The sequence below is a fragment of the Chelonia mydas genome, chromosome 7 (assembly GCF_015237465.2).
Source record: "Chelonia mydas isolate rCheMyd1 chromosome 7, rCheMyd1.pri.v2, whole genome shotgun sequence".
Taxonomy (NCBI): domain Eukaryota; kingdom Metazoa; phylum Chordata; order Testudines; family Cheloniidae; genus Chelonia; species Chelonia mydas.
Genome location: NC_057853.1, coordinates 53,046,637 through 53,072,547, shown reverse-complemented (window position 1 = coordinate 53,072,547; position 25,911 = coordinate 53,046,637). Strand labels below are relative to the sequence as shown.

The 25,911-nt window shown below is 45.3% G+C and overlaps 1 protein-coding gene across 4 annotated transcripts in view; it reads right to left on the bottom strand.

Annotated features, from left to right (window-relative positions):
* The window catches only part of ZSWIM8 (zinc finger SWIM-type containing 8), a 138,833-nt gene that overhangs the window by 31,778 nt on the left and 81,144 nt on the right, over positions 1 to 25,911 (bottom strand). For 3 of the 4 annotated variants that reach the window (XM_037903657.2, XM_027829784.3, XM_037903658.2), the window contains 9 exons: positions 23,581 to 23,753; positions 16,842 to 16,949; positions 11,926 to 12,007; positions 11,357 to 11,477; positions 10,714 to 10,915; positions 9,349 to 9,524; positions 5,477 to 6,476; positions 3,219 to 3,350; positions 522 to 701 (listed from right to left, as the gene is read on the bottom strand). In XM_037903657.2, coding sequence (XP_037759585.1) covers positions 522 to 701; positions 3,219 to 3,350; positions 5,477 to 6,476; positions 9,349 to 9,524; positions 10,714 to 10,915; positions 11,357 to 11,477; positions 11,926 to 12,007; positions 16,842 to 16,949; positions 23,581 to 23,753 — 2,174 coding nt within the window. Of the gene's footprint in view, positions 1 to 521; positions 702 to 3,218; positions 3,351 to 5,476; positions 6,477 to 9,348; positions 9,525 to 10,713; positions 10,916 to 11,182; positions 11,328 to 11,356; positions 11,478 to 11,925; positions 12,008 to 16,841; positions 16,950 to 23,580; positions 23,754 to 25,911 lie in introns of those variants that run through there. The other variant, XM_037903659.2, reaches the window with a different exon arrangement.

Genomic DNA, 25,911 nt, shown 5'->3' with positions numbered 1-25,911 from the left:
ATGGGCATTAATTAAAGTGTGTGAAGTTGTGTACCTACCGTTGTGTACGCATTTAGATGTCTAAATACATAGTATAATTTACCCTAAGGTGTGAATTTAAAATGAGTTAGTTAATTAAGTTAATGAGTTAGTGCAAACCCTGTGGGGAACTCCAGAATGGCTTTATTTCAGATCAGTTTAGAGTGCCCACACAGGGGTTTCCATCAATTTAATTAAATCATTTTAAGTTTACCTCTTAAGGTAAACAATTGCAACTTTCTCCTGTAGACAAGCACTGAACTTCCTCCCACAGATTTAGCCCAAGGTGTCTTCAACATAGGAGTAACCTTTGCTACACAAATTCTAGGTCACTCACGGACTCACTCAGTGCCTGCTTGGCTCTATGAAGACTAATTCTGAGAGAACTCCTAAAGGCAGGACCTGATGCACAGAACTCTAACGGGGAATACTTGAGCATGAAGGGGGAAACCCCAGCAGCGCAGTGCTGCTCACAGGTATAGTCTTTCTGAGCCACTTTATACCTCCAGGGCCTTGGTAGAGGCAGGAGGCCTCTGTAGCTCCAGGGCGAACATGCCAATGCGGAAGGCCAGGTTGTGGTATTCCAGCCTCTCGCTCAGCACTGTCAGCAGGAAAGCAGCTTTGGACAGGGTGTTGGTTGCCATCCACGTCTGCTTGCTGGTTGACACCTTGTTCTTCTTCCCCTGTGTGAGGAGTAGTTCATAACAGGTTTGTTAGGAAATGAATTGATCCCAGCAGTGCAAGGATGTGCCGGTGATTGCCCCTATGCTCCTGCCTGCAGGAGCTCCTCCCCACCTGTGCACTGAGGAGAACACGCACCTATTATTCTGGAAGCACTGTTTTGTTCTGGCTCTACGTATTGCCCTGTCCCCCTCCATAATCCTGCAGTTTCTGGGTGATGAAACAGACCCAATTTTACATGCTATCTTCTTTTGGTGCAGAATCCCAATTACCACTGGTTATGGATGGCTCCTCCCCCACAGCATCTGTCTACCCTTCCCTCATATGACAATGCAATGGGGGCTCCTGCCTCCTCACTAAGCCATCTCTTCCAATATTGGACCATTTTAGCAGGTGGGTGCTGGCTTGGACAAACTATATAACAACTATATTCTTGCCAGCAAGGTAAAAAAAAGTATGGATTGGATTAATAGACTATAAGGTGGATAGAAAGCTGGCTAGATCGTCAGGCTTAACGGGTAGTGATCAACGGCTCAATGTCTAGTTGGCAGCTGGTATCAAGTGGAGTACCCCAGGGGTTTGTCCTGGGGCCGGTTTTGTTCAACATCTTCATTAATGATCTGGATGATGGGATGGATTGCACCCTCAGCAAATTCACAGATGACACTAAGCTGGGGGGAGAGGTAGATTCGCTGGAGGGTAGGGATAGGGTCCAGAGTGACCTAGACAAATTTGAGGATTGGGCCAAAAGAAATCTGATGAGGTTCAACAAGGACAAGTGCAGAGTCCTGCACTTAGGACAGAAGAATCCCATGCACCACTACAGGCTGGGGAACGAATGGCTAGGCAGCAGTTGTGCAGAAAACGACCTAGGGGTTACAGTGGACGAGAAGCTGGATATGAGTCAACAGTGTGCCCTTATTGCCAAGAAGGCTAACAGGATATTGGGCTGCATTAGCAGGAGCATTGTCAGCAGATTAAGGGAAGTGATTATTCCCCTCTATTTGGCACTGGTGAGGCCACATCTGGAGTACTGTGTCCAGTTTTGGGCCCCCTACTACAGAAAAGATGTGGACAAATTGGAGGGAGTTCAGCAGAGAGCAACGAAACTGATCAGGGCTGGGGCACATGACTTATGAGGAGAGGCTGAGGGAACTGGGATTGTTTAGGCTGCAGAAGAGAAGAGTAAAGGGGGATTTGATAGCAGCCTTCCTACCTACCTGAAGGGGGGGTTCCAAAGAGATGGAGCTCAGCTGTTCTCAGTGACAGATTACAGAACAAGGAACAATGGTCTCAAGTTGCAGTGGGGGAGGTCTAGGTTGGATATTAGGAAACATTATTTCACTAGGAGGGTGGTGTGAAGCACTGGAAGGGTTACCTGGGGAGGTGGTGGAATCTCCATTCTTAGAAGTTTTTAAGGCCCGGCTTGACAAAGCCCTGGCTGGGATGATTTAGTTGGGTCTGGTCCTGCTTTGAACAGGGGGTTGGACTAGATGACCTCCAGTGGTCTCTTCCAACCCTAATCTTCTATGATTCTATAACCCTGATTCCCTTTCAATGGCAGGGACACCACCAAGACGAGCGTAGTCGGCTTAATGCCATGTGGATTCCCAGCCATCCTTTCCTTTCTCATTTCCTCCCACTTCCAATTCTCTACTCCGAGATCCCAAAGCTTCCACCACTTTAGAAGACAACTCTAGAGACTAAAAATGCATTGTTAACATGTGCTCAACTTCCAGAGGAGTTTGCTCTCTCAGGGTCCAAGCAATGGTGCATGTTATAAAGGAAGTGACTGAGGGTTTAAATACGGAAGAGGTATGGAAAATCCATGAAGACCAGGTAAGTGAAGTGAATGTAGGGCTATGGAAAAACAAGGCCGTATTTTTGGTATTGGCATTTAATTATGTAGCACACAGTGACATTTGCTTTAAACATGCTTCCAGGGTTCAATGTTAAATCAAGTGTTTTGTTCAAATGGAAGGTGTAGATCCACAAGGGACCATTGGTAGGAGCTGTTCATTGTGGTTCCCATCTGGCAGACAAGAACACTTGAGTGCAGGCAGAGATAGGAAGGCTGTGTGAGGCGCCGGGTCTAGTGAGGGTAGGGATGACTGAAAGTCCCTTCAAGTCATGCTGAAGGACCCATTGCCCTTTTTCAGGTGAAATGCTGAACAGCCAGAGAAGTCTGATCTAAAGGGGGTTCAGGGCAGGCCAAGGCCTGGCACAGCCCTGTGCAGAGAGAAGAACCACCACCAGCGAATATTACTGCATTTGAGTTCTTGCTGCATGGTGAAATTCTGTTCATCTGCCCGAGTGTTTCTGTGCCCTTGACACAGTGGACAGGCAGCGAGAGTTCAAAAATCAAGACCAAAACACAATATAATTATTTTTAACCTCATGATTTTAGGGCAAACTTCATGATCTTTTTCCATATGACTCATGATTTTTGAATTGTTGGGGCTGGCAATCCCGTGTATTCCTCCCCACTCTCCCTTCTTTTCACAAGGGCACCTCTCTACCTTGGTTGGGGGCTGCTCCACCTTGAGATCTGGAGGGTTGGCCAGTAGGTCCCTGGCCAGTTCTACAGTCAGACGGCATGCTTCATTACTGTATCCGTGTGCATAGAGAGCCTCTGCACAGGCAAAGAGGATCTGAAAATAAAGCGATAGAGGATCAGATTTAGTCCATGCGCCTCACAGCTGGAGTCAACCCCATCCTGCCCATATTCTCATTTGGTGTCACTAAAAACAGAGTTAAACACTGATCTGAGCTCAGATTTGTATCTAACGTTCATGTTCCTGCCTTCTGTTATGCAGCCCCTCTGCCTGGAACAGCTCCACCATGCTCTCCAACGCTTCTCAAAAACACAGCTTCCAAGAGGTCTAATCCCCTTCCCTCGAAGTGCTAACAGAGGCAATTACATCAATATTGTACATTTTTCTCAACAATATGCTCTCGTTCAAACAAGAATCAATTCAGTGAAGTCCTGTGGCCTGCACTATACAGGAGGTCAGACTAGATCATCACAGGGGCCCCTTCTGATCTTCATAAATATCTAAGTGTCTATGAATAGAGTGGGGAAAACCGCAAACAAAAATCAAAATCAACATGTATAATTAATTCTCTCTCCCCCTTTCCTAGCATCCCAATATCCCTTCCTCAGTGCACTGTCTACTTCGACATAAGCTCCTCCCACTCATCTGCGAAGTTCCAGGCATACTTTTGAGGTTTTGATACACGGGACTGGTAGCACAACCTATTAAGATTGCCTGACATTTGCCTTTATAAGACCCTGTTTTCATTTGCTTGTCACTTTATCAAACTAACTTTTGGGGCTGAAATTTTCCTGATTGGGTGTCTGCCTCAGGCTAAGAGGAATACATTTTCAGCAATTCAGCTGTTCCAGAGCGAGGCTAGGAGAAATATGTTAGTTTTGTTCATGTTTAACATTTTCTTTGAGAAGCTCTAGTGCCCCTATGCTTAGGAGCAGAGACTTGAAATTTGGAAGGGGAGTGGTCTTTGTCAGAGATGTGCCTTTGGATGTTCCCATTAAAATCCACCCAAATTTAGCCAAGTTATAGCCTTTGAGGGAAAAAAGCACCATTTGCCCATGCTTGTGAGAGACTTAGAGCTTCACAGATAAATTCCCCCAAAATTTATCCACATGGGGCTGAGCTTCACAGGACTTCACCTGCACTTGCCCCTCTGGATTGCTGCAGCCAGGGCTGGGCATCAGAATTGAGAGCAGGGGGCCTGCCTCTCCTGTGCTTTCAGTGTCTGCTCTGCAGACCCAAGCAGTATGGAGAAGAAACCTGTGTAATTTGAATGCAGAGGTGACAAGAGCTCGACCTGGGGTTTGGGGAGCAGATTGGAAAAAAGACACCTTGGAGAAGGGAGGAAAGACTCGGACTGGAAGCTGGTGAGGGAGAGGGAAACTGAGGCTGGAAGTTGGAGGGACTGGCTGAGCAAGAGACTAGGACTGGGAGCCAGCAGGTGGCAGGAGACAGATTAGATGAGGAGCTGAGGGGGAGGGGAGACTAGGACCAGCAGAGCAAGCAAACTAGGACTGGGAACCAGTGGGGTGAGAGAGAGAGAGAGAGATCTAACAATGAGCTGGGGTAAACAATGCTGAGATTGTATAAGGAATCTGGGGAGGGAGACTGGGCCTGGGAGCCAGTGGGGACAGGGAATGAGACTGGTCAGGCAAGATGGTGGGAGGGAGGAACTAGAACTGGTTGGGCAAGGCTATTGGGAACAAGGAGCTGGGTTGATTTTGGGGGGGGGGGGGGGGGGGGGGGGGGGCTGGGAACAAGGAACCGGGTGATTGTGGGGGACTGGAAATGACTGGGCAAGGAGGCTGGGATGGGGAGCCGGAAACCTGGCACAAGGAATCTAGGGGCAGGGGAGATTAGAAATGGCTAGGTGAGGAGACTGGAAAAAGCAGCCAGGGATGGGGAACAGACAAAACTAGGCCAGGGACAGAAGGGTCAAGCTTTGGGGGAAATGGGTAGAAGCGTTTGCGATCACTAGAACACACTGCCCACCAGAGGCTCAAATGGAACGTGTGATACCAAATCTCACCCTTCCGCTGAGGTCAGGAAAAAAACAGCATAAAGACTATCATAATGGGGACCAAAATAATGTAGCACAACCAACTTTAATTCCTGCCTTTCTTCACAAACTTAATAATGTTCTTTTAACTTACTTTATATATGTTACACTCACAAAAACTAAGAAAAATAATCACGTTGCTATTTTCCAACTAGAGCTAGCTCACCTCCATCCTGTTCTCCTGCTCCAAGGGCTTTATACCAGCAAAGATGTCCTGCTCCTCTTCATTCCCCCCCTCTGCTTTGTCCTCCTCCTCCTTGGCCACCTCCTGTGGATTCAGATAGTATACCTGGTAATCATCTTCCTCTTCTCCCTCCTCCCCGCCCCCTGCTGCACCATTCTCTCCCACTTCTGGCTTCCGGCTTGCACCGTTCTCATCTGCAGAAGGCAGATCGTCGTCTCCACTGCCCACTTCTTCCACGGGATCCTTTGGAGCTTTCTTGGCAGCAGGATTGCTCCGGATGCTGGGCTCAGGACCCTCCGAGAAGTACACCCCCCCGTCATCTTCAAAGGTGTCCCTGTAGCTCCTATTCAGGGGGCTCTCCGTGAAACTGAAGGTGTTACTGGCCTCCGCCCCCAGAGCCAAGCTGCTGTCATCCAGGCTCATCTCTGCCAAGTCTGGTTCCAGAGAGCTGTCTTCACTGCTCATGCGGCGTTTCCCACTATGTTTACTGGCTAAGCTTTTCCCCACTGGCAGCTTGGCCTTGCCTACTGCTGTCTTATAAACCACCTTATCTCCTTCCGCTGAAAGTCGGCGCAGAGCCCTCTGGGGGGCTTCAGTGACAACTTTCCGCTTCCCAATAAGTTCCTTAGGACGGACAGCTGGCTCTTGCGAAGAGGGGCGTGACCTGTCCCCTGGCTGCAGACTGGTTCCCCCAGGTTCCTGCCCATGGCCTCTGCCAGCCTCACACGTGGTTTCCACACACTGCAACCGACAGTTCCTCTGCTGGACGGCCTTTACCCAACAGAACGAATTCTTCTTATCAGTGCTGCTGTAGGTGATGCCAGGGATGGGATAGGCCTCCTCCCAGTTGAAGTAACAGGCTTCCACAGCTGGCTTGAAACCTTGGAAGAGCTTCTCTAGGGATTTCTTGTGCTGCCCCCTCTTGACATTATCTATGACTTTCAGCTGCCACTGTCTGAGCTGGGTGCAAAGGTCCCTGCGCCTGGAGGAAGAGGAGAGGGAAGAGAAGACAGATCAGAAAGCAGTCATAAAACACACCAGGACAAAACACCCCCCACCTCACAGAATACCTCATCCTCCCCCAGAAAACCCTTCTGCTGAATTAGCGTAAATGGCATAGTCGGTCAGAAAACAGCACAGAGAAGATAAAGGAAAGAGACGTGTCAAAAATCAGCTTCTACACAGGCCTATGCCATGGAAGCCAAATGCTGCCAAGTCAAACATGGGAATGTGTTGTAGACTGGGGGCTCAGGATGAAGCACTGGCTTGTGAGCTCCTGAGCAGCTACATCCCAAAGTTCACCCATCACAGATGTGACATTAGCACCCTGGTAAAACAGCAAAGGACTACAACAGGGAACTGTTGTACATCCGGAATAAGAATCACTGGCAAAGCAAAGTGAGAAAGTTTGCATAGGGCTTGAAGCTGTACTATGTCTGGCTCCAATCAGTGCTATTGGTCCGCCTCTCGTGAACACTAAATCCTACACAAACCATCCAAAGTCCCAAGGAAAACATTGCTAAAGCACTGGGGAAATCCCAAGTTTTTCAGTGAACCCCCCTCCTACCTTTGCCATTGATTCCAGAGTTCTGGGGAATAAAACTGAACACCTCAATCTTCTAGTGATTTTATCAGATCCAGAAGCAAAAGGTGGTAGAGGTAAACTGAGCAAGGGATGTAAGAGTTTGGACTCATTAGGATAAAAGGAACTCTATACCACCAACTGTTTCCATTTGACCACTAAGAAAACCAATTAGCTAGGAATAGGCTGATGGGGATTAGTTAAAAAGGTAGCGAGGGGCAGGGGAACTACTCATAGAAAAGGTACCATTAGGATAGGGGGAAGCTGCAACAAGTTGTGAAGGCTGTAGCAAGCCTCATTATGCTCCACTGAAAAACAGCATGCAGGAATGAGAATAAAACAAGTCAAAGGAATTGAAAGTGGGCACCTTTCTGGTGACTCTATACAAACTGTAGAAGAATTGGAAATAAAGCAAGAGGCATTTGAATTATGCTTGAAATAAAGTACGAACTTTTAGCAATTTGGAATTAATCAGATGACTGGAACGTTAAGATAGACATCTACTATATAGAAGGGAAGAATGATTTGACTCTGCCTTATAAACAACAAAACAACTTTTATGTTTTACTGACTACATAACATAACTCACATTTTTGTTTGTTTTAAACCTCGTGCCTGATTCCCTACTGTCTTCTCTTTGTCTCTCTGGGTATTTTTTTTTTTTTTTTCCTATTTCAGACTGTAAACTCTCTAGGGGCAGAGACCACAATTTTTTAATCTCACTGAGGTATCCTACAAAGTTATGACTTTATATTAATGTTTAATAATAATTTAGAAGATTGGAAAGTGAACAAAGAGCTAAAAAGCAAATATGCCAAAATGATCATCCTGGCTTCATTAATTCTGACAAACCAAGAGTAAACTTTTCTTGTTTATGATCTTTCATAACAAACAGAAAACACACTGCATCATATCTTGCCTAATACTGCAAACATTTTATAAAACATGACATAAGCTATGAAATTTTGTAAAAAATAAAGAAGTCTTAACATGAGACCTGAACACAGCATCTACTATTCAATTATTGCTAAATGGAGAGGGTAGTCAATTGTGTGCAAGTTAGCAAAGTATTGTGGTTTATAAACCATCATGCTTCATCCCAGAGGCCTGAAAGTACTGGCTGAGGAAACAGGACCACTAGCAATAATTGTCACTACATCGTGGAATACACACAAGGAATATACACAAGACTGCAGAAAGCAAAATATAGTTCCAATTATTAAAAAAAAGTTTAAGAATAATGAATGATCTGGGTAAAGAAGAAACCTGTGAAACTACTAAATTGCAAGTTAAAGTACTAAGAAAGCATTACAATGTATGTGTGACATGTGGAGGAATCTAGCCAGTTACAGCTACAGATTGATAAAACAGATCATGCCATACTGAACTGAATAGGCATTTTCAATATAGAAACAGGGTAGATCGATGAGGGCAATTTGGGCGTGTCGTTAAACTAGATTTCAGCAAAGCATTTGACAGCACTGCCCAAGCAGCACAGACACCGAAGAAGTATGGTCTGACTAGTATAGTAAGGAAGATTGACTAATAAGAGGCAATGAGTTATCAGTGTTACATCAGAATGGGGCAGAGACAAAATGGTATCCTGCAGGGGCCAGTATTCTTAAACATACATCAATACCATAATGAATATACATACATGCATCCAGGGCTCAAATCAGCAGTCTATACTAAGCTAAAATATACAGCAAGTACAGCAGGATAAACCAAAAATACAACTGTATCTGGACACCTTTGCCACTTGGCTGATCCAGCGTGAGCTGAAATGTAATGCAAAACAATGCAACATACTTAGCAAAGACTACGTTAGTTCTAAACTAGAAACTCCAGAAACCAGTTATGAAGAAGAGGCTGGGTGTTATCACTGAACTGAATCCTTCAGGGCACTGCCATTCCAGAAAGGCTCTCTCCATCAGGAGAGATTAGAAAAATTAAGTGCATAACCATACTTGCATGTTAAAAGGAACCACACAGACAAGAGACAAATTATTCACTCTGGAAATCAGGGTTAAAAACACAGAGTAATACTAGCAATTAAAGCTGAACGTGATTAAGTTTATCTTGGACATTAGAGCCCATCTTGGCCATGAGGATGGACAGCAGAACAGTTTGAATCATACTTTCCTCATTAGGCAATCACTAGACATGTAAGGAAAGAAAGCTAAGAGTTCGTGTGCACCACAGAGCTAAATAGTGGGGGTTGGACTGGACTCTTTAATGAATTCGTTAAAGATTATCTGATCCTGGTGCTTACCTCTGTGGGCTGATGGTTGGGTCTAGGACAGCCAGCCTCCAGAGAACCACCATCTCATCACACATGCTGGCACAGGCATGAGCAGCCACTTCCGACTGACCATTACTGCGGCCAGTGTGCCCGCTAGCGCTGCTGTGGGATGCAGATGTTCGCACGCTATACCACCAACCCGTTATCTGCAGAAGAAGATACATTCAATGCAGCTGTGCCCAAACATCCGATTCCCGAGTCCCACCCACCCCACATTTGCACAGGCTGGAGGACCTGAATTCTGGAAGTAAATCGTAAATGACAATCAGGAATAGTAAATTCTGTTGCTAGGCATGCAATACCTTGTTTTTTATTTCTTTCTAAATGAATTATGGGCATTAAAGCAGAGGCACACAAAGAAGGGACCCATAGAAACATAGAGCTGGATGGAACCTCAGACAAAAATGAAAACAAGAGCAGAATGACTGGAGATAGGGAAAAGAGCTATAAAACATACTCTGCAGTACAGTAGTGGCAAATCCAGCACACTGGTAGTGACTAAAGTTACCACCTCCTGGTTGCAGTTGAGTGACCTATGTGAAATGAATTTTGTAGGTTCAGTCTGGCTGTGAAAGAACAGATGCCTAGATAATATCCACTCTCACAAATGGTTCTCTTCTTAGCTACATCATCAGACAGAGCAAGGACTGAATGGGCATGGAGAGAGAAACCTTTGATTTTCCCCACTCCAACTAAGGCAGAGGTATATGATAGAGTAATGGGGGGAAAAGCATGCACTGAAGAAACCCATGTTTACACCTGCAATGTGGAGTGACAACCTCAGTGTCTAGGATTGTCAAAATGAACCTTTTCCCTACCACTAAATTCACACAAAATTGTTATTATTATTGCTATTGTTAACAGATTTAAAGTAAAGGCTCAAAGCTTCCAAAAGCTATTTTCTACCAAATAACCAAGAGTCTGAAATTCTGTCATCCAACCATATCCCTTAAAGTCAATACAAAAGTAATGGTCATCACAGATGGGACTTTGTTTTGGAAAAATCAACAGAGTAAACTGCACTGACTGGACAGAAGATGCACAGGCAAGAGATGACAAAAAGGATTTAAACCACATACCAGTGTTAATACAAATACACATATTTGACATCATCATGGGGTGCAATGGAGTTGTGAGCATCACCGATCCAGCACCCAAAGTCAGACCACAGAAGCTCACTGAAGAGCAGTTCACTTTGGAGGGAATGTGCCTCTCCCACAATGCACATAAAGACTGTAAATTTTTCCAAGCCATTAATTCTAACAGCATTGAACAGTCATCACCATTGACTGGTTCCCCAGTGGCTGATCTGCTTCCCCAGGAGGGACTGAATACCTGCTCATAGGTCAGACACTGGTCAGTCAGGATCTCCAGCAGAGGGGCTGCATTGCTGTCCCTTCTCTTGAACATCTCCCGAACAATAGAGAGGAGGTTCCAGATCCCCTCAGGCTCTCTCCCTCTCAGGGGACGCAGGAGACATGCCCACTCGGCAGCGGCTGGTGGCTCCGTGGAGGAGAGGTACATAGAGTTCACATCACTGAGAGAGTGAAAGGGGAAGGAGAACAGGAATGAAGACGACAGAGCACAGCAGCACAAAAATAGATTCTGGGCCATCAAATATTTCCATTTTGAGAGGGGCTTTGACAAATGTATGTCACTTAAGAGTAAGCATAACAGGAGTCAGACAGGAACAGGCAAGTTATATATATATACACATTGTGCACAGACTAAATGAGTGCTAGAGAGGGTTTTTATCTACTGAGACTCAACATTGCAACAGACATGCACAGACAGAGAACATTACCTGGGAGAGTGACCCCACAATTAAGCATCCTTAGTTTCATGGCACGATGCTCACTTATACACCATACAGTCCATGTAGAAGCAAAGGAGAGCACTCCCATGGACTCTGAGTCCATGTTCCGCAACCCTTTGTAGGCAGGAATACAGTCCTTACTCTGAAGATGACGCAGTTTACCTGAAGACAACAGGAGAGGGCCCACAGAATTTGTGAAGGGTTTTCTTTATGTTGTCACTTAAAGTAGATTCATCCAGGTACCAGGTGCTTTGGTCTGAGGCTGAGGGACCAGCAGTGGGATCTTGAGAAAGAACATACACAGTTTGCAGGTGTCGGAGAGATGAAGTCTACACCCCAAAACCCAAGAAATTGCAGGCCACATATAAGCAAGGCGCCTTAACTTCATCCCATCCAGAAAGCAACAGTCTCAGAACTGTTCATGGGGCCTGGAAACATATTGCAGTCATTGCACAATGGGTTAATGGAAAATATCTTCCACTGAAAATAGCCAAGCTGTGCAGTATCTAAAGATTCCACACCATGCCTTCTCATCAGTCTGCAGCACCAGCAGTTCCCTCCAGTAACTCTGTTTACACATATCCTTATACTTATCCCCTTTCCTTGTCTTCCCACAGCAATCTCAGGAGCAGTGTCCCAGTAATTTAGTAACATTACCCAACGGAGAAATATCTGCTCCCATCCTTGAGGCAGATAACAGAATCAAATCAGAGAAAAACTATGCAAATTACCTGGGGCTCCACACACTGTGTTGATGGCAGTGGACTGAGAAGATAACAGCTCATCCAGTAGGCGCTGAGCAGTAGGAAGAATCTAAAACACAAGAGAAACATATTGAATGCGACTTGAAAGTAAATCTGCATGTCTTGCCTTGTCATAACAAACCAAGAAGCTACTCTGATTTTCATTATTGTTACTGAGGAACTGTTGGCTTGTCAGAGCAGTTTAAAAACACTTAAATCCAGGTTACCCTTTAGGGCTTGTCATAAATATAAAGGGAAGGGTAACCACTTTTCTGTATATACTGCTATAAAATCCCTCCTGGCCAGAGGCAAAGTCCTTTCACCTGTAAAGGGTTAAGAAGCTCAGGTAACCCTGCTGACACCTGACCCAAAATGACCAATGAGGGGACAAGATACTTTCATAATCTGGGGGGGGGGTGGGTTTGTCTGTCTGTGTGATACCTTTGCCGGGAACAGATCAAGGATGCAAATCAACTCCTGTAAAGTTAGTAAGTAATCTAGCTAGAAAATGTGTTAGGTTCTCTTTGTTCTGGCTTGTGAAATTTGCTGTGCTGGAGGAAATGTGTATTTCTGTTTTTGTGTCTTTTTGTAACTTAAGGTTTTGCCTCGAGGGATTCTCTGTGTTTTGAATCTGACTGCCTGTAAGATTATCTTCCATTCTGATCTTACAGAGTTGTTCTCCTATCTTTTTTTGTTCTTCAAATAAAGTTCTGTTTTTTAAGAATCTGATTGGGTTTTTTGGGTCTTAAAAATCCAAGGCTGGTTTGTGATCATCTTGTTTATTCTCAAGCCTCCCCAGGAAAGGGGTTGCAATGGCTTGGGGGGATATTTTGGGGAAATAGGAACTCCAAGTCGTCCTTTCCCTGGTTGTTTGTTAAATCACTTGGCGGTGGCAGCGTTTTATCTAATCCAAGGGCAAAGACTTCGTGCCTTGGGGAAGTTTTAACCTAAGTTGGTAGAAATAAGCTTAGGGGGTCTTTCATGCGGGTCCCGACATCTGTACCCTAGAGTTCAGAGTGGGGAGTGAACCCTGACAGGGCTCCTTTCCTAGTTTTCAACCCAGAGGTTCCTGCATGCTGGACACATGTAATAGCCCTTTTAAAAAACAGGAGAGTGAAGGGAACGCCATGCGCTATTGCTGATACCATAGTATAACCCTAGTCATTCCACTTTTTCACGTTTCTTCTTAATGTAAACCTTTATGCAAAGTTTGCATCCTAACAGGTAAACCAAAGCAACACGGAAAGGAGTGGCTGATCAAATCTTCTGGGGGAGAATGGGAGACAGCAGTAAAATTCCAAGCTTCTCTTTTGAGTGGCCGCAGTTGAGAGGCCACCACCACCATTTTCTTGTACTCACTATATATGCTTCCATTTCTTATCCCCAAGTCATTCCCTAAGAAGCTGAATAGCACTGTCTCCAGGTGATTTGGAGCTTTAAAACCTAGGTTTAGTCCGGCCTTCCTAGGAGCCACAATGCAGGGAGGAAGGCTGGCTTTCCTGATTTTCAAACTAGTATAGGGCTGCAGTCTTGGATCCATTTGCTACCAGGATTCATGCTCACAATGAGCACAATGGATTATGAAGATAGCTCAAACTTAAGAGTGATACAACAGAGGGTCAAAGACAGGCCTCCACTCTCAACATACCCCCACTTTGCACAGCAAAATGCTGGGGTAAACGTGATCGTATACCTGAGACTAAGCATAAAACACTGCACATCCTCCTACATAGTAAGAAATTTGTGAATGATATGGGCCAATCTTCACTTATAAACAGACTGAAGGAAAACAATAACCACAACTGTTCAGTGGGGGCATTTCGTGTCTATGAGGCACCTGGAGAAACAGGCTAGGCATTAGGTGGCTCTTGCAGCTTTCCCATTACTATAGTTTTGCAAGATGTAGAGAGGTGAGAAATCACTTGCTAAGACAACCTCACACATTGAAGGCTGCAGCACTGAGGAATTGCAGCAGGAAGGGAATACTCACTACACGAAACAAGTGCCTGAGGGAGCAATATCTCAGCAAAACAAACTTGTGTGCTTAATTGAAATAGGGAGACTGGGTTCCCCAGTGCAGGTAGCCCTCTGAAGGAGAACTGGGTAACAAGTTCCAAATGCTCAACATCAGTGCTTTCTTTTTTCACAGCACAAACATCATCTTAAGAGAGATTATCTAAAGAACTCCACCCGTTACATTCATGTGCCAGTGGACCACTTCCCCTCCACATTTGTGAGTGAATAGCTTCCCTGTGGCAATATTTCATCAACTGGAAATAAGGGGAAAAAGCCACCTCATATGACACTCCAGCTCTCTGTGGACCACCAGTGGTTCACAGAACCAATGCTTTACATCGTATACACAAAGTCCTCACAAGCAGCCATACTCAAGACACCTTGATCCCCAACACTCTGAGGGCTGCGGGATGAGTTTGGGGCATTCCCTCCCTTATCAAAGGCCCTTTGGGAAGTGAAAATGATCCAAGATTATATTAAACAGATTAAGATAGATTTTCCAATAAAGCCTAAAACTTTCCTGTTGGGCAACATCCAATCAGATCATCTGGTAAAATGGTAATAATTTAATCATCCAGCTGTTCTTGGGGTCACAGCGGGCATGCACTATTGAAGGAGATAATATACCTTCCCTTATACCAGCTCATTCATTGCTAAGGAACAACTGCCAGCAGCGCTACTCGTGTTTCCGGATGCCTTTTTCTAATCACTACCCAAATACCTAAATCCACAAAATCTGGAGGGGGCGAGAAAGGCTGGTTCTCTTACATACACCAGCAGGAAGAAATGTAACTGGTACTGGTTCACGGTCCATCTACAGCAAAGAGACAGTACCTGTATGTTATTGTCTTTACATTGATGTGATTGCTCTATTTTCTGCTCCTAAGCAGTTTAATACTTTTGGTGATTGGAGTCTTACTTACATTGTTCTTATTAAAGTTCCATGAATTACTAAAGAAGCTTTGTCCACATTTTAACAGTGTCCTAACCCCTAGTGGAAATAAGCTGTGCACCCACTGTGCACTGAATGCACATAAATTCAAAAATAGAGGAAGCAGGGGGATTGAGTGGCTTAGGCCAGTGTTGCTCAGCTTTTCCAGATTAGCAACCCCTTACTCTCAGTTCAAACTTTTCAAGACCTCCTTACATTTACTATAAAAGTAAGAATAAAAAAAAAAATATCACCAACAACAATAAGCCTATATAATTTGTGTGTGTTTCAAGAGTCAGACAGATAACACTTGGCCTTGAAGGGTAAGGGTGTGTGGGGGAGTGAGATTTTCTTTGCCAACTGTGCTAAAATTTTCAACCCTTCTCAGCTCCTGACCCACTGGTTAAGAAATGCCAGCTTAAGTAAAAACCTTACATCTCATCCTCACTGGTTTGCATGCAGCCCAGGTTGGTAGAGACCAAAAGTTAGTATGATCCAATGACTGTTCAGCAGCCTGTGTGAAAGTACTGTGATATCCACATCATAAAGCCCATCATAGCTGTCCCTCTGCTTTGCAAGCCTCAGCAGAGATGGCAAGATTGAACAGCTCAGAGTCAGAAACTGAACTATCCTTTCACTCTTACAGGTGGGGTGGCCTCTTTAGATTAGGGTTGAAACACTGGTGAGGCATGGTGGGGAATCCTTCACTGCCGCTGGCCATGCTATATATGTTCTGTAGACAGTTCTCAGGGCTGTCAAATCATGCTGCTTTCATCAGCACTAAATTCATACACAATAAAGAGGAAAACAAACACTGAACTGTACTTTGAACACTATGCCCTTCCCCCTTGTTAATTTCTTTTGTTTTGGCAGATGTATGATCTCCATAACCATGAGCTACACACCTGTTTATGCCCAGGTGATATCCAATTTCTTGAGATGATTAAGCATCACTCTCCTCTCCCCTTTTAGGACACAATTCTAATCCTTTACCTGACAACAAATAACTATTAAACCATGTGGTTAACAACAAAAGAAAGCCTCCCCAGTTATTAGAAAGTGATCAGGAACAGTAATTGGCTGTTTGGGAAGGAAAACATTACAGAGAGAGATCAAAACAACCCAGAAGGATCTCAGTTTAACAGGGTTCCATTGGTATAGGTTCAACAAGGACAACTGCAGAGTCCTGCACTTAGGACGGAAGAATCCAACGCACCGCTACAGACTAGGGACGGAATGGCTCAGCAGCATTTCTGCAGAAAAGGACCTAGGGGTTACATTGGATGAGAAGCTGGATATGAGTCAACTGCGTGCCCTTGTTGCCAAGAAGGCCAATGGCATTTTGGGATGTATAAGTAGGGGCATTGCCAGCAGATTGAGGGATGTGATCGTTCCCATCTATTCGACACTGGTGAGGCCTCATCTGAAGTACTGTGTCCACTTTTGGGCCCCACACTACAAGAGGGATGTGGAAAAATTGGAAAGAGTCCAGCGGAGGGCAACAAAAATGATTAGGGGACTGGAACACATGACTTATGAGGAGAGGCTGAGGGAACTGGGGATGTTTAGTCTACGGAAGAGAAGAATGAGGGGGGATTTGATAGCTGCTTTCAACTACCTGAAAGGGGGTTCCAAAGAAGATGGATCTAGACTGTTCTCAGAGGTAGCAGATGACAGAACAAGGAGTAATGGTCTCAAGTTGCAGTGGGGGAGATTTATGTGGATATTAGGAAAAACTTTTTCACTAGGAGGGTGGTGAAACACTGGAATGCGTTACCTAGGGAGGTGGTGGAATCTCCTTCTTTAGAAGTTTTTAAGGTCAGGCTTGACAAAGCCCTGGCTGGGATGATTTAATTGGGGATTGGTCCTGCTTTGAGCAGGGGGTTGGACTAGATGACCTCCTCAGGTCCCTTCCAACCCTAACATTGTATGATTCTATAGGATTGTCTCCACTTACCTGTTGTGGGAGTTCACTGATCAGGTACTGAGCAAATTTCTGTAGCTGATCTCTCTGCAGCCGAGACAAGGACTCTGAAACAGGTGCTCGCAAGCATACTGCAGATGCCTGGAGAGAGAAGAGAGGAGATGTAAGAGTACTACTGTCAACAAGGTCGGACAGAACTAAGCCCTGTCCAACCGATGACTGAATCAGTGCTAGTAACAGCCATGTTTAAGCACAGGTGTTTCTAGCAGGTTCCTAGCACAGGTTCCTGGCTCTATGTGGATATGGATTTTCCTTGTAATCATAAGACAATACTGTAGCCTAAACTCAAACCACCTAGGACTTAGTTTTATACAACCTGTTTTTAAAAAAAGGATCCCTTGTCATGGAAATTCTGCTAACAGCTGGGAATAAGCTCTGTTGTTACTAGCAGTTCCACAAACACTGGCAAAGAATTCACAAACAAACCTCTAAAACAGGCCATTCTTTTTTAGCTTTTGGCAAAGGAAACAGCTCTGTGGATCACCACTCATTCCACTTACACTGTTAGATGCTTATTCATTCTAATGCTAAATTCAGTTTCGCTTCATTACAGGCTTTTTAAAAAATAGATTAGAGACACAGCAAAAGCCAATTCCATAAATTCTTTCACAATCTCCCAGCAGAAGCCACCTAAATGTAAACTGGAATAAAGTGAGAGCATTTCAATGAGTAAGATAGCATTGATAATTGGTATAGTTCTGAATCTGGGTATGTCTGCATATAGCAATACCCTTTACATATAGCTTCCTTTTTGCACTCAGTATATGCAAACAACACGATGCTCTCAATAATAAGCAAAACCTTTCTGATGGGAGAGATGCTTGTTTGCTTTTGTCACATAGCCCTGGTCTACACTAGGAGTTGAAGTCAAATTTAGCAGCGTAAAATCAATTTAACCCTGCACCCGTCCACATGACGAAGCCCTTTTTTTCGACTTAAAGGGCTCTTAAAATCGATTTCCTTACTCCACCCTTGACAAGGGGATTAGCCCTGAAATCGGCCTTGCCGGGTCGAATTTGGGATACTGTGGACGCAATTAGAAGGTATTGGCCTCCGGGAGCTATGCCAGAGTGCTCCATTGTGACCGCTCAGGACAGCACTCTCAACTCAGATGCACTGGCCAGGTAGACAGGAAAATGCCCGCGAACTTTTGAATTTCAATTTCCTGTTTGGCCAACGTGGCAAGAGGCAGGTGAGTGCAGAGCTCATCAGCAGAGGTGACCATGCAGAGCTCATCAGCACAGGTGACCATGATGGAGTCCCAGAATCGCAAAAGAGCTCCAGCGTGGACCAAACGGGAGGTACGGGATCTGATTGCTGTGTGGGGAGAGGAATCCGTGCTATCAGAACTCCATTCCAGTTTTCGAAATGCCAAAACATTTGTCAAAATCTCCCAGGGCATGAAGGACAGAGGCTACAACAGGGACCCGAAGCAGTGCCGCGTGAAACTTAAGGAGCTGAGGCAAGCCTAACAGAAAAACAGAGAGGCAAACGGCTGCTCCGGGTCAGAGCCCCAAACATGCCACTTCTATGATGAGCTGCATGCCATTTTAGGGGGTTCAACCACCACTACCCCAGCCGTGTTGTTTGACTCCTTCAGTGGAGATGGAGGCAACACGAAAGCAGGTTTTGGGGACGAGGAAGATGATGATGATGAGGTTGTAGATAGCTCACAGCAAGCAAGCGGAGAAACCGGTTTTCCCGACAGCCTGGAACTGTTTCTCACCCTGGACCTGGACCCAGTACCCCCCGAACCCACCCAAGGCTGCCTCCCAGACCCGCCAGGCAGAGAAGGGACCTCTGGTGAGTGTACCTTTTAAAATACTATACTTGGTTTAAAAGCAAGCATGTTTAATAATGCATTTGTGGCTCTCCTGGATATACTCCCAAAGCCTTTGCAAAAGGTTTCTGGGGAGGGCAGCCTTACTCCATCCACCATGGTAGGACACTTTACCACTCCAGGCCAGTAGCACGTACTCGGGAATCATTGTACAACAAAGCATTGCAGTGTATGTTTGCTGGCATTCAAACAACATCCGTTCTTTATCTCTCTGTGTTATCCTCAGGAGAGTGATATCATTCATGGTCACCTGGTTGAAATAGGGTGCTTTTCTTAAGGGGACATTCAGAGGTGCCCGTTCCTGCTGGGCGGTTTGCCTGTGGCTGAACAGAAATGTTTCCCGCTGTTAGCCATGTGGAGGGGGGAGGGTTGAGGGGCTAGCCACATGATGGGGTGGGGAGGCAAAATGCAACCTTGTAACGAAAGCACATGTGCTATGTATGTAATGTTAACAGCAAGGTTTACCATGAAAGAGTGTACCCATTGTTCTATAAAATGTGTCTTTTTAAATACCACTGTCCCTTTTTTTTCCTCCACCAGCTCCATGTGTTTGAAGAATCACAGGATCTTCTCCTTCCCAGAGGCTAGTGAAGATCAGAAGGTGAAAAAAATGCACTCACATTTGAAATGTTCTCTGAGCTCATGCTATCCTCCCACACTGACAGAGCACAGATGAATGTGTGGAGGCAGACAATGTCAGAGAGCAGGAAAGCACAAAATGACCAGGAGGAGAGGTGGTGGGCTGAGGAGAGGGCTGAAGCTGAAAGGTGGTGGCAGCATGATGAGAGGAGGCAGGATTCAATGCTGAGGCTGCTGGAGGATCAAACTAATATGCTCCAGCATATGGGTGAACTGCAGGAAAGGCAGATGGAGCACAGACTGCCGCTACAGCCCCTGTGTAACCAACTGCCCTCCGCCCCAAGTTCCATAGCCTCCACACCCAGACGCCCAAGCACGCGGTGGGGGGGCCTCCAGCCACTCCACCCTAGAGGATTGTCCAAAAAACAGAAGGCTAGCATTCAGTAAGTTTTAAAGTTTTAAATTTTTGAAGTGCTGTGTGGCCTTGTCCTTCCCTCCTCCACCACCCCTCCCAGGCTACCTTGGCAGTTATCCCCCTATTTGTGTGATGAATTGATAAAGAATGCATGAATGTGAAGCAACAATGACTTTATTGCCTCTGCAAGTGGTGATCGAAGGGAGGAGGGGAGGATGGTTAGCTTACAGGGAAGTAGAGTGAACCAAGAGGCGGGGGGTTTCATCAAGGAGAAACAAACAGAACTTTCACACCATAGCCTGGCCAGTCATGAAACTGGTTTTCAAAGCTTCTCTGATGCGCACCATGCCCTCCTGTGCTCTTCTAACCGCCCTGGTGTCTGGCTGCGCCTAACCAGCGGCCAGGCGATTTGCCTCAACCTTCCACCCCGCCATAAATGTCTCCCCCTTACTCTCACAGATATTGTGGAGTGCACAGCAAGCAGTAATAACAATGGGAATATTGGTTTCGCTGAGGCCTAACCGAGTCACTAAACTGCGCCAGCGCGCTTTTAAATGTCCAAATGCACATTCTACCACCGTTCTGCACTTGCTCAGCATGTAGTTGAACAGCTCCTGACTAATGTCCAGGCTGCCTGTGTATGGCTTCATGAGCCATGGCATTAAGGGGTAGGCTGGGTCCCCAAGGATAACTATAGGCATTTCAACATCCCCAACGGTTATTTTCTGGTCTGAGAATAAAGTCCCTTCCTGCAGCTTTTGAAATAGACCAGAGTTCCTGAAGATGCGAGCGTCATGTACCTTTCCCGGCCATCCCACGTTGATGTTGGTGAAACGTTCCTTGTGATCCACCAGAGCTTGCAGCACTATTGAAAAGTACCCCTTGCGGTTTATGTACTCGCCGGCTTGGTGCTCCGGTGCCAAGATAGGGATATGGGTTCCGTCTATGGCCCCACCACAGTTAGGGAATCCCATTGCAGCAAAGCCAGCCACTATGACCTGCACATTTCCCAGGGTCACTACCCTTGATATCAGCAGATCTTTGATTGCGTTGGCTACTTGCACCACAGCAGCCCCAACAGTAGATTTGCCCACTCCAAATTGATTCCCAACTGACCGATAGCTGTCTGGTGTTGCAAACTTCCACAGGGCTATCGCCACTCGCTTCTCAACTGTGAGGGCTGCTCTCATCTTGGTATTCTGTCACTTCAGGGCAGGGGAAAGCAAGTCACAAAGTTCCATGAAAGTGCCCTTACACATGCGAAAGTTTTGCAGCCACTGGGAATTGTCCCAGACTTGCAACACTATGTGGTCCCACCAGTCTGTGCTTGTTTCCCGGGCCCAGAATCGGTGTTCCACGGCATGAACCTGCCCCATTAGCACCATGATGCCCGCATTGCCAGGGCCCACGCTTTGAGAGAAGTCTGTGTCCATGTCCTCATCACTCTCGTCACCGCGCTGACGTCGCCTACTCGCCCGGTAGCGCTTTGCCAGGTTCTGGTGCTGCATATACTGCTGGATAATGCATGTGGTGTTTAATGTGCTCCTAATAGCCAGAGTGATCTGAGCGGGTTCCATGCTTGCTGTGGTATGACATCTGCATAGAAAAAAGGCACGGAACGATTGTCCGCCGTTGCTCTGATGGAGGGAGGGGCGACTGACGACTTGGCTTACAGGGTTGGCTTACAGGGAATTAAAAATCAACAAAGGGGGTGGCTTTACATCAAGGAGAAACAAAAACAACTGTCACACCGAATGGCCCCCTCAAGGATTGAACTCAAAACCCTGGGTTTAGCAGGCCAATGCTCAACCCACTAAGCTATCCCTCCCTCTGCTATTTCAGGGAGGACTGAATCTCCATTAAAGTTTTCAAGGTGCCCCGGACAGACCTCACCAAAACGATTGTCGGCCATTGATTTCACGGAGGGAGGGAGGGGGGAGCAAATGAATACAAAACAAATCTGGTCTATTTCTTATTTTGATCCACTCCATCTATCTTTTACATCTTTGGCTGGCAGCAGACAGTGCAGTAGGAAGGCAAGCCATCCACATCTCCTGGCTGCTCCGCAGAAGATGGTGCAATAGGACTGCTAGCCATCCTCACATCTCCTGCCTGCTCACCATAAGATGGTACAATAGGACTGCCTGCAGGACTAAAGAGAATGACCTGGTCGAGTCACTCCTAATTTAGTCCCTGTGCCCATATCTGCCCAGGCGCTCCTGACCGACCTTACCAAGGCGTCCAGGAGCACCTCGGACACGATGAGGATGGTTTTCAGGCCTATTGCACCGTCTGCTGCCACAAGGCAACGGGTTGCTGCTGCTGTGTAGCAATGCAGTACCACGTCTGCCAGCACCCAGGAGACATACGGTGACAGTGAGCTGAGTGGGCTCCATGCTTGCCGTGGTATGGCGTCTGCACAGGTAACTCAGGAAAAAAGGCGCAAAACGATTGTCTGCCGTTGCTTTCACAGAGGGAGGGAGGGAGGGAGGTCCTGATGACATGTACCCAGAACCACCCGCGACAGTGTTTTTTGCCCCAACAGGCATTGGGATCTCAACCCCAGAATTCCAATGGGCAGCGGAGACTGCAGGAACTGTGGGATAGCTACCCACAGTGCAACACTTCGGAAGTCGACGCTAGCCTCGGTACTGTGGAAGCACTCTGCCGAGTTAATGCACTTAGAGCATTTTGTGTGGGGACACACACAATCGACTATATAAAAACGATTTCTAAAAAAACAACTTCTATAAATGCGACCTAATTTCGTAGTGTTGGCATACGCATAGGGGGCTCCAAACCTTCTTCTGCCTAATGCTGTGAATCAGGAAAGCTGCTGCCTATTCTCAGCCTCCCACACCAACTTTTCAAAGGAGAAACCATTTGAGAGCAGAAATTGGGTTTAAAATACTCAGCTGCCACCTGGAGACTGAAGGCAGCAAGTATCAGTTTAAGCTCATGATGATTATCCATTGTGAAATACCACTGATAAACTATTAGAGAATTTCTCAACAGGTAATTAGCATCTCTTTATGTATTTAGAGGGCCTGGGATTGATTAAAAACCACTATGGACTGTAATTGCGCCATGGCAATGCAGAATCTTCTTTTCCATTCCACAATCCATACTCAAATCCCTCCTTAAAATGTATTTCTGCAAAGCTTTTCAAAAACAGTCCACTAAGCAGATAAATCTGCAACAAAAGACAGACCCTCCACATGTATATTTTGTGTGTCTTAACATTATATTCTGCCCATTTTCAACTGGAGCACCTTGGGGCAGGGAGTACCTACCTCTTCACTATATTTGTGCATTACTATGCACATGGCTGGCACTAATAAAAAATCAAGACTCTCACTTTGGGTGTCAGACTGGCAGGTAGCAGACACCCTCTCGGCAGCACAGTCTGTTCAATGAGTGAGTGCATACGAAGACCAAGATTGACTGAAATGCAGCTCAGGATGATTGAACAGCATAACAGCTTTCAAATCCCAAGAAATCCCATGCTTGCAAAGACTTCCAGCACAAGATTTACTCCACTGCTGACCCTTTGCAGATTGAAGGAAGAATACACAATCCTAGGGAACAATTAAATAGGGCAGAGTGGGATATCCTATCTAGTCACAGTGGGATGCACAGTATCAAAAGATATTCTGCAACTTTAGATTCAAACTGTGAATGCATAGGGCCTGCATTACCATACAAAGATTCCAGTCTCAAAAGCTGCATGACTCACAACTATCATGCCATTAGATAAGGAACAGTCAAGAATAACTTCACTGGAGAGAAGCAAGCAGGGTCATGTTATGGAGCTTTAAGCCCCTACATCATTACAGGAAGATACCTAGAGAATGACAGAATTGTATTTAAAGGCCTACATTGTGTATCCGGAAGAGACAGAGGGCCACGACATGGGCACACCACTTGGCCCCAGCTCCACAGGTACAGCTGCACGAGGTGATCCTGCATCGGTCAAACATCACGGCCACGTTGTATGCACCTTTTGGTGGCACCATCTGCGGAGGTACCACTGTGGCACTGAGGTGGAAACCTGTTGGAGAATAGGCCAAAGTTACTGTCCCCTGCGCATCAGTGTGTGACACTGTGCAGAATGCAAAGGAACACTTGTGCATGTGCACTTTAAAATTGTACTTTAATGTCAAACAGTAAAGTTCTTCTGATTATTAGAACAGCAATCACACTGGGACAGCAACTTGTTAAGTCTCCAGCACTGGGCTCTTCCCATTTGGCTGATGTCAGATGTATATCACATTTTAGCAGCAAGCCATCTACACCTTGCAAGAGATTAATCTATAGCCAAGGAAAAGCCAGGCAAGCTTGCACAAAAATTGTGGAACCTTGTTCAGCAGAGATGTTCAAGGCTGGACTACGCACCTGCATTAGGCATGGTTTAGGATGACTTAATTCAGTCCTGCTATATTGAAGATGAATGAGCTAGATGAACCCTAAGATGCTACTTCCAAACCAAATGATTCTAAGAAAAATCTTCTAACCAGATGAACTTTCAGAATGCTGAAATAAGTAAAATGGGGCAGCTCTCTGTTATGCATGAGCACCTATTAGCACTTTTGTCCACTACAGAAACCACCAACATTCAACAAGCCAGGAATTATTGCTCCAGAAGGAGTAAAGGTAAGTCCACACCTCCTTGTGATTTTGTAGATATCTATTTTTATAACTTGTATTCTGTGGCACTAAAGCATCTTCTTCTATGAAACTAAAATAAATGGTAAATAGAAATTACAGTGACCCTTTTAAAAAGAAACCAATCCAATTATTCCATGAGAAAACATAGAAGGAATTCAATTACACATATACTAGGGCTGTCAAGCAATTAAAAAAATTAATTGCAATTAATCGCATTGTTAAACAATAACAGAATACCATTTATTTAAATATTTTTGGATGTTTTCTACATTTTCAAATATATTGATTTCAATTACAACACAGAATACAAAAAGAAGAGGAGTACTTGTGGCACCTTAGAGACTAACAAATTTATTAGAGCATAAGCTTTTGTGGGCTACAGCCTACTTCATCGGATGCATAGAATGGAACATATATATACATATATCACACACACATACAGGTAAGTTGGAAGTTACCATACAAACTGAGAGAGGCCAATTAGTTAAGATGAGCTATTATCAGAAGGAGAAAAAAACTTTTGTAGTGATAATCTAGATGGCCCATTTAGACAGTTGACAAGAAAGTGTGAGGCTACTTAACTTAAGAAAATAGATTCAATATGTGTAATGACCCAGCCACTCCCAGTGGCTATTCAAACCCAAGTTAATGGTATCTAGTTTGCATATTAATTCAAGCTCAGCAGTTTCTTGTTGGAGTCTGTTTTTGAAGCTTTTCTGTTGCAAAATTGCCACTCTTAAATCTTTTACTGAGTGACCAGTGAGGTTGAAGTGTTCTCCTACCGGTTTTTGAATGTTATGATTCCTGATGTCAGATTTGTGTCCACTTATTCTTTTGCGTAGAGACTATCCGGTTTGGCCAATGTACATGGCAGAGGGGCATTGCTAGCACATGATGGCATATATCACATTGATAGATGAGCAGGTGAACAAGCCCCTGATGGCGTGGTTAATGTGATTAGGTCCTATGACGGTGTCACTTGAATAAACATGCATCCGATGAAGTGAGCTGTAGCTCACGAAAGCTTATGCTCAAATAAATTGGTTAGTCTCTAACGTGCCACAAGTACTCCTCTTCTTCATGTGGACAGAGTTGGCAACGGGCTTTGTTGCAAGGATAGGTTCCTGGGTTAGTGGTTCTGTTGTGTGGTTGCTGCTGAGTCCTTGCTTCAGGTTGGGGGGCTGTCTGTAAGCGAGGACCAGTCTGTCTCCCAAGATCTGTGAGAGTGAGGGATCATTTTTCAGGATAGGTTGTAAATCTTTGATGATGCGCTGGAGAGGTTTTAGTTGGGGGCTGAAGGTGACAGCTAGTGGCATTCTGTTATTTTCTTTGTTGGGCCTGTTCTGTAGTAGGTGACTTCTGCGTACTCTTCTGGCTCTGTCAATCTATTTGTTCACTTCAGCAGGTGGGTATTGTAGTTGTAAGAATGCTTGATAGAGATCTTGTAGGTGTTTGTCTCTGTCTGAGGGATTGGAGCAAATGCGGTTGTACCTTAGAGCTTGGCTGTAGACAATGGATCGTGTGGTGTGTCCTAGATGGAA